The 12123-nt window shown below is 46.6% G+C and overlaps 1 protein-coding gene across 2 annotated transcripts in view; it reads left to right on the top strand.

The window, feature by feature from the left end:
- The window catches only part of PTGFRN (prostaglandin F2 receptor inhibitor), a 111414-nt gene that overhangs the window by 72165 nt on the left and 27126 nt on the right, over positions 1–12123 (top strand). For both annotated transcript variants that reach the window (XM_070785847.1, XM_019956733.2), the window contains one exon: positions 1073–1453. In XM_070785847.1, coding sequence (XP_070641948.1) covers positions 1073–1453 — 381 coding nt within the window. The remainder of the gene's footprint in view (positions 1–1072; positions 1454–12123) is intronic.

Genomic DNA, 12123 nt, shown 5'->3' with positions numbered 1-12123 from the left:
CCTGTGCTGTGCTTCCACTTGAATCCCCTGGGAGGTGTCGGCTCCTCATCATCTAAGCAGTTGTTCCCAGAGCATTACCACGTGTTGAATGTTTTTCTACTCTGATTTCAGATGTTCAACTTCTTTGCAAAAAAATCCCTCGAATGAAATGAAATGTTTCCATATAAAAAGCTTTGATAGGGGAATGCTGAAACCAGATCTGCCTGGGGACTGTCACACCAAATCCTTACTTTTAATTATCCACACTAATGAGAGAGGGCAGTGGCATTGTCCAGAAATCACTGTGTTTTGGTTTTAGAATATCCTTTATCCTTGACTTTAAGGTGGGGGTGTAGAACAGCATAAATGATGCTCTAAGTACATTGCATTTGGGAGACTTGACCTGCTCGGCATGTGGTCTGGTTTCCCTTTCCCAGTCCTTCTGTTTACATCCCCAACCCCGTTTCACCCAGAAGATGGTTTTACCCTCACTTCTACCTTCCATCTCCTAGCCCCCAAGTGACAGTATATACCAGCCAGAGCTGAGCTATCCTTTCTCTGAAAGTCACCCAAGTCTATCATGCATGTGGAAAAAATATAAATTTAGTTTTGTAATGTTCAACAGAGTTGTTTTCAAATGGTAATGTACGTAATGATGGTGTAACACTGAAGAGCAGAGTCCCTAGAGGCAGGCAGCCTGAATTTGAATCCTAACCCTGCCACATAGTAGCTGTGTGACATTGGGCAAGTTACTTAACTTCTCTGTGGTTCAGTTGCCTTATTGGTAAAATGGAGATGATAATAGAACCACCTCGTAGGGTTGTTTTGAAGATGATATTTATAAAGCACTCAGAAGAGTACCTGGCATATAGAAGGATCTATATAAGTGTTTGCTGCTGTTATTGTTTTAATGCAATAAAAAGAAATATGTCGTTCATTTATTCAGTATATTTCTCAAGCACATAAAACTGTACAAAGTCTCCTAACTTGAATGTCGTACATAAGAAGGTAAAAGGAGGTGATCTAAGGGGATGGGGTGGAAGTGGCAAATGTAACTGAGATGATCTCGATGACCTTGTTTTTGGTTTTCCAGTTCTCCGAGCAGCTGTGGCCAGGAATGTGTCCGTAGCTGAAGGCAAGGACCTGGGCCTGGCTTGCAACATCACGACGGACCGAGCGGACGACGTCAGACCCGAGGTGACGTGGTCCTTCAGCCGGACGCCCGACAGCGCGTTGCCTGGCTCCCGTGTGCTGGCTCGGCTGGACCATGACTCCCTGGTGCACAGCTCTCCTCGTGTGGCCCTGAGTCACATGGATGCACGCTCCTACCACCTACTGGTTCGAGATGTCAGCAAAGAAAATGCTGGCTACTATTTCTGCCATGTGGTGCTCTGGACCCCCGGCCACAACAGGACCTGGCACAAGGTGGCGGAGGCTGTGTCGGCTCCGGCTGCCGTGACTGTGACCTGGCTAGGTGAGTGGTTTTGGAGGGTGGCTCTTCACCTCCCTGGCTTAATTCTTCCCCTGGGATCTGGAGAGGAGTCAAGGAGCTGTGTGTTTTGCATTATTGTGGCATTCTTGATATCGACAAGCATACTTTCTCCTGGATATCCCAAGCTGGGGAGGAGAGAAGGCAAAACTGGCTGAAACAGAATCTGGCAGTCAAGGGAGATGTTTAGATGATGAGGCCTCAGTTGTCTCAATGCCCTCATTTGAGAGGATACAGTTTCCTTTTGTGGTCAGAGATTTGCAGGCTCGGGGGTCCTGCTGATTGGCTCTTTGAAATGGATCTTTGTTGGAGGGAGCACACTGCCATTCTCCCTCTCTTTTCCCTAGACTCCTAGGTATTCTCTGGTAGGAGGAGCTGTTGCTTTCTAAAGCCCAGGGAAGAAAAAGAATTCCTTCAGTTAATGGAACACAGTTTTTCACTGAATGCCTTGGCATCCCAAAATGATTTTTTTTTTTTTTTTTCAGATACCAATTAAATGTAAGGGCCTTCCTGTTTCCCCACCTTTTCTGGAGGGTCCTCTCCCCAAGTCTGATTCCCTGGGGAGAGGCAGAGTGCCCTCAACCGTTGCCCACCTTGCCACTCATGCAATTGCTACTTGTCATATATATGAAGGTCATTGTCATATCCTTTTCTTCTTCTTCTTCTTTTTTTTTACCACTGTCATCTTCCCCATCTCTTATTTTTCTGAGTGCTTTTCCTAATTTTGTTACCATCTTGTAATTAATTGCAAGTGAACTTAGGCAGGATGGGACCAAGGGGAGGATGAAGCGCCTTGCTTCCCATGTCCATTACTGCAAAGATGGACACAGGCCTGCGGGTCAGCCTCTTCCCTGTTTTGAGCTTGATCTCTCTACTGTCCTCTGACCATTCTAAGCCCACACGAAGGCATTTGGCATTGCTCTACTAGGAGATGAAACCGATCTTTAAAGGCTAGGAAATCATTTCCTCCTTTGTTTAATGCTATACATCCTCGCTCCATGAGCCCCAGCTCATTCCTCAGCCCTTTCTTGTCTCTGCATTGAAATCTTCTCCCAGGCTAGTGGCACATTCACTGTCTTGTTTCTTCCTAATAAGCCATTATTTGGCAGAGATGGGGAGTTGGCAAGTGGGGACAGAAGGGGGGCAGGGAGGGGAAGAGTAATAAGAAAGTAAGCAGAGGGTCCTTCCAATTCAGAGCAAGACGAGGCGGGCTGTTAGTCATCCCTGGTAGCAAAGTGATTCTTTGATATCTACAGAGTGAAAGGAGCGGGGTTTATCTGGCGAGCTTTTATTCCTGCCGCCTGAACCCTGCGCAAAGAGACTCACTATGAAGTACTGAACTGGAACAATGTTAGCCCAGCTAGAACTCTCCTTAGCAACCTTCAAAATAAAACAGATGTTGTCAGCACCGAAAGAAGAGTTTTCATCTCGAGCTGAATGTGTCTCACAGCCCTGATCCTCGGTGCGTTGTGCCCTGCTGTCAGATCCCACCCCTGCCTCCTGCATCCCTCCCCCACTGGCTTAGACTCACAGCTCCGGCGGGTTTTTTTTCTTTCTCTTTTTTTTTTTTTTAAAGAAAGTGCTGCCTGCACTCCAATTTGAGGGCCTCTTTGAAGTCCTCCTGCATTGATCCCAGCCTACCCTGGGGGGAGATGGCGGGACTGGCGGGAAGAGGATGGGAGCTCTGGGAGGGAATGGGCTCTTTTAGCTGGGAGGGATTTGTTGGTGGCTGTGTTCTCCGGAAAGTGGGAAGAAATAAGGAGACTAAATTGCGGGGAAAGGTTTAGTTATTCTCCTAAGGGTTCAGTACTGCTGTTGTGAAAGCTGTGAGTGTGCTTTTCCCTGACTGACCTACCCCCCTCCCACCTCCACCCCGAACCTTTGTAAGTAATGGACCCTCGGTAAACATTGGGCAGATGGGGAGATAAGGCAGCACCAACACACAGATATGTTAAAATATGTGCATCGGAAAAGAAGAATTGCAAAGAAAGCAGTAATGTTCAGCTCAGAATATTCAGAGGCACACGGGTGAACCTGCCAGAAGTGTAAGTGGTATTCTTGTCTTCCCTTAAATCTCTCCTCCTTCCGTGTGCCTGCGACTCACACCACGAAGCTCTCTGGACATTTGTCAGAAGGCGAGTTGGGCACGAGTACAGCAGTTGATCTTCCCCCAGGACCTCCTGAAAGGATTCTCTGCCCGGCAGGGATCAGGCATGGCTTGACACTATGTGACATTCTCTAGATTTACAACACGTATGCATATGCATGTCGATCCCATGCCACATGCGGCCTGTTGGAGGTAATAAGACAGGAAGTATTCTATTTATGTAGGTCATCTTATGTTGTGTGACTGTGGAGTGTTGTCACAAAAGAGCTCTTGAGAAAGCCGGCTCCCTGTGCAGGTATGACTCAAAATGCTCAGTTTTGTTACTTAGACCAGTTAAAAATGATCACTGCCATGTGTTGAACACTTACTGCATGCCAGGGACTGGGCCAGAGGCTTTCATGCATTAAATATTTGATCCTCGCCATAGTGTGAGTTAAGACACTGTCCCAGTCCCCATTTGAAAACCACTGATTTTCATTTTGCTTACAATTTTGAGGGTCAGGAATTAGGGAATGAGTCAAGATTCATCTCTGATGCACATGGTGACAGCTAGGACAGTTCGGGCTGGGGATCCCCTTCCAGATGGCTTTCTCATGCATGTGTCACCATATTCTGGGGCATCTCTCTCTGTCCCCACATGGTGTCTCATCCAGGCCCTTTCCTTGTGGTGCTTTTTATGGCACTGTCTTCTCGGGACAGTCATGCTCCTTTTATGGCAGCTGACTGCCAAGACACAGGAAGTGGAAGTGCCAGGCTAGTTAAAAGCTGTCCCTGGGACTGGCACAACACACTCCCACTGTTTCCTATTGGCCAGGCCCACTACAGAGTTTGTCCAAGTCCAAAGGAGTAGGGAAAGAGACCCCATCTCTTAACGGGAGACTAGCAAGGTCCCTTTGCAAAAAGGGCGTGTGAAATGGGAAATGTTACTGCAGCTCTCTTTGGAAAATAGAATCTACACAGTGGTTAATGCTTGTTTCTTTTATTTCAAAAAAAATGTTTAGAATGGCTTGGACAAATTATGGCTGTGGGTCAAGTCTGTCCCAAGTGTTTTTATCTTAAGGGGGGGTCTGTCCCAAGTATTGTCATCCTGAGTGAAAACATTTTGACTTTGGGAATCAGCTTGACTCCTGAAGCTTGAGAGCATAAAATCCTAAAAGCTGGGTGGTCCTTGTTCTCATTTGCTTGGGGTTGGTGCACTAAGTAGGTGAGGGGTTGAAGCTGATTGGGGTCTTCTCATGTTCACCGTATTAACCAGACAGATTAGGGCAAAGGCATGAATGGGTCTGTCAAGTCCAAGAGCACTTGTAGCATCTGGGAGGACTATGATTTTTCTTAGAGGGTAAGAAAAAGCCTCTTTACTTAGGATGGATGTCCTACTTTTGAAGGGAAAAAGATATAAGTTGGCTTGCAAAACGAAGTCCAATTTAAAGCAGGAGGCACAAAAATAAAATCAAGATCAAAAGGGGTAAAAAAAAATCAAAGAATAGATATGGCAAGATGGTTGGGATGAATTAGTTATTGCATTTGAGTACTGAATTTGCCTCTGAAGTTTTGGAGAGTTGAGGCAAAAAGAGATGTAATTATGCAGTCCTCTTCTGCATATACAAAACAAATAAAAGAGAAACAAACTTTTTATTGGCACTGAATATATCACGTGCTTTTTCTTTAAGGGGCATCAGATAACATAACGGACAGTGCTTTCAACTGTTCTTTTACAAAAGCTCTGGGTGATTGTTTAAATGGATGTTTCTTATATCCATTCCCTATAAAAGCCAAGGGCATAAACCTTAAGCGTATGAAGGAGTTTTTGTAAGAAGCTGAGTTACTACAGAGGACAAATGTTGCCTTGTGTCTATCCCATTTAGTATATGGCTAAAACTATAGAGAATCTGGAGGAATGGCTGGTTAATCTGCATATTAAGCCATCTCTCTCTGCTATCAGATGTCTTAAATGAGCCCTTGGCGAGAGTTGGATACTAATCAGTTCATGGTTGAGCTGTCTGCCCGAAGTCCCAGACTTCTCTGGTATTAATTGGAGAGGGTTCCACCGGCTTCAGATAGGAGAGCGGGAGGAGGCAGAGCCGAGTTCTGCTATTCCGGCTTAAGCACTTAATTTGCATTCTTCTCCACTCGAGGACTGTCCCCTCTTCCAGCCGAGAGCCAGTGAGGAAGGTAATTATTTTTCTTTAAAAGGAGCTGTTAATCTGCTAAGTACTTGGGAGAGATTTGAAAGTTCTTTGCCATCTATAGAAGATAAGGTTTAGATCTGCAGAATTTTACAGGCAACTACAATCCACTGTCTGTCCAAGATTATCTCTGAAGGCCGAAGAGCGATGGAGTCCTGTTCCACCACCTTCTAGGCCTTCTGTCTCAGGCTTGATGCCTGTGATTTCTAAGCTTTGGTTTTCTTGGCTTTGTGGGATAATGCATATGAAGTGCCTTAGGGCAGTGCCTGGCACTTAAGTGCTCCACACATTTTCGTGGTGGCAGTGGCAGTTACTGATTTGTGTTTTGGAGGAAGAGTCCATATAGAACATGCTGTTCTCCATCAAGCTCTTAACTAAATAAATCATGGGAAAAAAAAATAAGCCATTGGGGGTGTCTTAGGACATGGAGAACGAGGAATGTGTGGGTCCAAAGAGGAGCTGAGTTGAGCACACCTAGCCCTTATGCCCCCCCAAATCTGATAACTTTTTCTTCTTTCTCTGGGAGGAGTGAGTGAGGATGAAGAAAGAAAAAACAAAATGGAACAAGTGTCACTTGGGGTGTGGGGCACTGGTATCCCATTTGAATAATGTTATCTCTGTTGCCCTGAAATCCATAATGCTGAATGCAACCTCATCATAACGGCTTTCCTAGGTGGGGTAAAGTGCCACCCCTGCCGATAACAGCTACTTATTTATAGTCTTCTCTGTTTAAATGTTAGAGAATATTTAATTATGGTATGGTAAAGAATCCACCTGCCATTGCAGGAGACACAAGAGACGTGAATTCGATCCCTGAGTTGGGAAGATCCCCTGGAGGAGGAAATGGCAATCCACTCCAGTATTCTTGCCTGGGAAATCCCATGCACAGAGGAGCCTGGCGGGCTATAGTCCATGGGGTTGCAAAGAGTCAGAGACGACTTAGCGACTGAGCACACATACACGTACCAATGATGATAATGGCAGCTCTTTGACAGTCAACTCATTCAGCTGCCTCTAAAGTACCTGCCCAGTTCAGGATGATAAAATCGGCATTGGCAGAAACCAAGGCCCAGTTCCTGCTGTTTCTTCTGACATGTGCGTGCAGCCTGTTCATCTAATTAGCTCTTCCCAGTTAACTAAGCCTCAAAGTGGGTATTAGAACATGGCACTGTACACAGTTCAGGATTAGTGCCTTAGCTGTTATCATCACTCTTGTCTTCTGGGATGGAGCCGGCCTTGAGAAGCATTAATCATTGGGTGTGTAATGATGTGCAGTTTGGTGCTAGTGGAAGCCAGGCCATGGAGCCAGAGCCTCTCCTATGATTCTGCTCCCCTACACCATGCAAGACCTTAGTCTTTGAATTTAACCTCCTTTGAGCTTTGGTTTTAGCTTTGTTTTTGTTTAGGAAATGTACGTAAATAAGTAGTACCTATTACATAAGGATATTCTGAAGATTAAACGAGATTGCAAGGAAAGTACATGGCGTGGTCCCTGGCTCACAGGAGGCCCTGCACACATTCCAGTTCTTAGTATTCTTGTACCTTCCGCACAGAACTGTGAGAGTAAAAGGAGGAGGTAACCCATGGAAACCCCCAGTTCAGGGTCCTGCATGCAGTAGGCACAAAATACCTGCTTTTACACACTTGCCAATAATCCTGAATATTTTCATTGTCTTGAAAGTAGTAACAAAGGAGTTTAATAATCCATAATCAAAAAATAAAGTCTTTCTTGATGGTGATAGGGTTTGCACTATGGGAGGCGAAAGCTTCGGGAGGTGATGTGTAAGTGAGCAGGTTGACCTGAGAGACAGGTTAGGGGGGATCTTTGTTTCTGGAAGGTTAGTGATGTCGTGCCTTACGCTGGCCTCAGTACTCTGTGAAAGGGTTGACTATGTGGGTGGGCTGTTTGTTTTAAGCTTTTGGAACAGAAGTTTACACAGTAGTAGAACAAACCACCAGCTTCAACAATTACCAATATTTTGAGATCTTACTTCATCTCTCTTCCCTCCCCTGGATACACACACACACACACACACACACACCCTGTTCCTCTCTCTCTTTCTTTTTTTCCCCTGCCGCCCTCTTTTTTTTCCTTCTGAAAGAATTTAAAACACATCCCAGACATCATGTCATTTTGCCATTAAATACTTTAGTATGCATCTTTCACTGATAAGCATTTTTTAAACATAACCACCATTACGTTCTTAGATGATTTCTTGATGAGATCAAGCAGAATATAGCAGTAATCAGTAGTGGAATGCTTATGCTGAAAATGAGCATTTTTATGCAAAGTATTAAATTTAGTCCAATTCAGCAAGTGTGTTAATGTCTTTTATGTACAAGGCACTGTATGCACAGTGCACACAGATGAATCAAGTCGGGGGTCCCAGACCCAGTGAAGGGCCCTAATGAAGGTCCGTGAGGCAGACAGACATGTAACTGAAATTCAAGGCAATGTTCAAGGAAAGTCCTTAGAGAGCAGGGAGCCTGGCAGGTGGTAGGGTCTCTCTGAACGTTTGCTGAATAAGAAGTAGAGATGGGATGGGCTGGTGAGTTCAAAGGAAGCCTTCCTGTTCAGTAGGAGAGGCTGTTTCTGTCTGTTCAGAGTGAGGTCTGTGTACCTTGGACCATGAGGAACAGGCCCAATCTCTGCCAACAGTTTTTAAAAATTGTGAAACAGCAATAAAGGAAGATTTCCACACATGCACCAAAACAAAAAGGAAATAAGAACCCATGCACACCCCTACCAGTCGGATGCAGTGACGTCCTATCTTCTCCAGCAGTGTAAGTCTGAAAGACGATCTCCAAGGCTGGGGGATAGTTCAGATGACCTTTGAGCATCCTCTAAACCAGGGGTCCCCAACTTCCAGGCCTCAGACCGGTATCCTGTTAGATCACCAGTGGCATTGGGTTAGAAATAAAGTGCATAATAAGTGTAATGTACTTGAGTCATTCCAAAACCACCTCCCCCCTTTCACAGTCCATGGAAGCATTGTCTTCCCCGAAATCAGTCCCTGGTGCCAAAAAAGATTAGGGGCCACTGCTTTAAACCACCGTAACTTACGCCTTGTAAGTTCACAAAAATCCACGTGTCTGTTTGTTTTTTAATTAGGTTCCTCCTCTGGGGACCTAAGATTTAGTTTTAACAGAGAGCAAGGAGACCAGCCTGTCAACGAAGAGACTTTGCTCTTCTGCCAAGCCAGATGCACACGTGCTGTACCCCCTGTGCTGTCCTCGCTCCACATTTGAATACACAGACTTAAACAGACCCTCTGTGGGGAGCGGAGGAGAGGAATCTGTTCAGTCTTTTACTCAGTGCTTGACTCAGCAGGTGTCCCAGGCGCTCAGGCAGAGGCGGCAGCAGGAAGAAGGCAGAGGAGGCGATGAGGGAGTGGAGTCTAGAGTGGATACTGAGGGAAGCGGGCAATGGGGCTGGACAGAGCGGTTCTGTAGGGCCTTGAATACCAGGCTGGGGAGTGTGTTCTTAACTTAGTGCATGTGTGTGTGTGCTCAGTTGCTTCAGTTGTGTCTGACTCTGTGCGACCCCATGGACTATGGCCCTCCAGACCCTGTCCATGGGATTCTCCAGGCAAGAATACCGGAGTGGATTGCCATGCCCTTCTCCAGGGGATCTTCCCGACGCAGGGATCAAACCCGTCTTCTGCACTGGCAGAAGTGTTTACTGCTAAGCCACCAGGGAAGCCCTAACTCATTAGATGACAGGAAAAGCTGTGGCAGCCTTCTTGAACAGATGCCCTAGTGCTGGTGTGAACTGAGAGGCACGTTGGAAGGTTATCACTATAGTCTTGGATGGAGGCAGCGAGCCAGGATGGGAGTGGCGGTTGTGAGGTTTTCACTTCTATGCACAGCTATCTATCCAGCACCTACTATGTGTGAGCCCTGGACATCGAGAAGTGGCAGAGACACTGAGGAGGTAGAATTGTGAGACTTAGGGACCATCTGCACGGAGAGTGGGAATGGGCACAGGGGTGAAGGATGGGGTCTGGTACCAGGAACAGTGGTTGAAAAGGTACAGGGAGGAGCCGGCTGTCTTTGTGGGGGGTGGTGTGCTTGTGCCCCTGCTTTGGCCCCAGCTCTTTCTTAGTCTCCAGTTTCAAACGATGGCACCAAGCTTTGTCCTTGGCATCTTGACTTGGTGTCTCCATTGCATCTCAACAATAACGTGTTTGCAACCCAGTTCATCTTGCTCCCCACCTGCCTCTGCCAGTATACCCTCTCTCCCCCAACCCCAGGACTAAGCAACCAGTCTAAGCACTTTCACCTATATTTTAACTACTAATCCTCACGATAACATCATGAGGTAGTTACTGTTATTCTCCCCAGTTTTGCAGATGAACCACTAGAGAGCTTGAGTAATCTGCCCAGTGTCAGACAGCCAGTCATGGCACAGTCAGGTTCAGACCCAGTCTGTCTTCCAGACCCCTGGCTCCTCACCACTGCTCTTTACGGCTTCACGGTTTGTTGTTCAGGTTAATGTGGTGACCCATGGGAAGGGTCAGAGCGCAGCAGGTTGCTCCTGCTTTGAGAGGACTCTGGTGATTCGGTGTTCGTGGCTGATCCTGCCAGGACTGAGGAGGGCAGTCTGCTGCATGCACAACCTGTTCAAGTCTGTCCTTTCCGCGTTAAGTAAACTTGGGTGACCTTGTCCTCACCCCTGCTGCCGTGCCCAACTCTGACATGAGGGAAGGATCTGAAACCCTGGATGTGGGGTCATTTGGGAATGCCTTGCCTTATGCATGTGACATTTCAGTGTCAGCTCCAGAGTCAGCAGTTGCTGGAGAGGCAGTGTGTGTGTTAGCACTCTGCCCAGGGCCAGGAAACCCCCCAGCGATGCGTCGTCAACGCATTCACCTGAGACAAGGTGGCAGATGATAGTCTAGCGTGTTTCTCTGTAACATCCGTGTCACTGCAGACATTCTCTCATCAGCAGGCAGAGCAGCATTGATTGAACTTTTTGTGGCACGGGGTCCAGCCTCACTTGCAACTAAATGCTTGTGAATATGACATTTGAGGGAATTAAGATTTTGAGTTCTTTCCATTTCCTGGCCACTGAATCACTCTTGGGGAAGTCATGATGTTATACATTTCGTTAGAAGTATAAATCACAAAAGAACAGTTCCTTGACCTCAGCAGTTTATAATTTGTATGAGTCATAAATAAAAGCAACATTAAATAAAACTAAACTGTCTGATGGAGGTGATGTGAATATCGTATTGACAAATGGAAAATTCTGTGTAGGTAGAATTATTCTTCTCCTAACAGGCAAAGTGCTACAGGAGAAAAATGTAGCCTTTTTAAAAGGCTTCACACCAAGTGACTACTGCATAGAAGGCTGTGTATTTGGAGCTTGGGGACAAGACCTTCAAACAGGGAGTAACTTGCTGCTTATGGGAGCGTAGAGAAAGGGTGTCACGCCCTGGGGACCCAGGAAGGGGGCGCAGAGGAGATGAAAGAAAGAGCGCATTTGTAGTGAAGTCAAGAGGAGAGGCCTCGGCAGACAGGTCACCAGAGGTGTGAGACTGTGATGAACAGAGGACTTCAGATGACTAGGTGTGACACCCAGAGAGGGTGGTGGTGGAGGGAAGGAAGTGTGAAGGGGCCTCGGTAGGAGTTTCTGGGAGGCTGTGAAATGTTGAGTTGCAAAAATGGATTAGATGCCAACATGACCTCGTAGCAGGAGGGCTTTTTATACAAGTGAAAAAGAACCGGCCTGTGACAGTGGCAGTGGGGACATGAGGAGAACGCTGACTTCCCTCCCTTCCTCATCAGAACCTGCCTGGCAAGAAGCAGAGTGGTCATCATGAGCAGGCTTTACTAGAGCCAGGATCACAGTGAGCTAGCTTCAGGGTTGGTGGAATTGAATGGGAGAGTTACATGTGTCAGTGGAAAAAAAATGCTATTTGGGGAGTTTAAGTATGACTATACATGGGGACTTCCCTGGTGGCTTAGAGGATAAAGAATCTGCCTGCAGTGCAGGAGACCTGGGTTCAATCTCTCGGGTTGGGAAGATCCCCTGCAGAGGAGAATGGCAACCCACTCCAGTATTCTTGCCTAGAGAATCCCATGAACAGAGGAGCCTGGCCAGCTACAGTCCATGGGGTCGCAAAGAGGTGGACATGACTGAGCGACCAACATACATGGGAAATGAGGACCTTACCTGTGGACCAAAGCCAAGGAGGGCAGGAACCGGAGCCATGGGGGGTTGACTGGCCTCAAGGACAAAACGTATTCTGAGATTCTGAGATTTTCCAGTGAGGGCTTTGGAGGTCTCTGGGCACTGCCTGCATGCTAGAGGACATGTTGGTCAAGCATGGATACCAGTTAAGAGATTCTCAAAAGAC

Source organism: Bos indicus, chromosome 3 (assembly GCF_029378745.1).
Source record: "Bos indicus isolate NIAB-ARS_2022 breed Sahiwal x Tharparkar chromosome 3, NIAB-ARS_B.indTharparkar_mat_pri_1.0, whole genome shotgun sequence".
Classification (NCBI taxonomy): domain Eukaryota; kingdom Metazoa; phylum Chordata; class Mammalia; order Artiodactyla; family Bovidae; genus Bos; species Bos indicus.
Note: the sequence above shows the minus strand (reverse complement) of the source record. Positions and strands in the feature narration are given on the sequence as shown.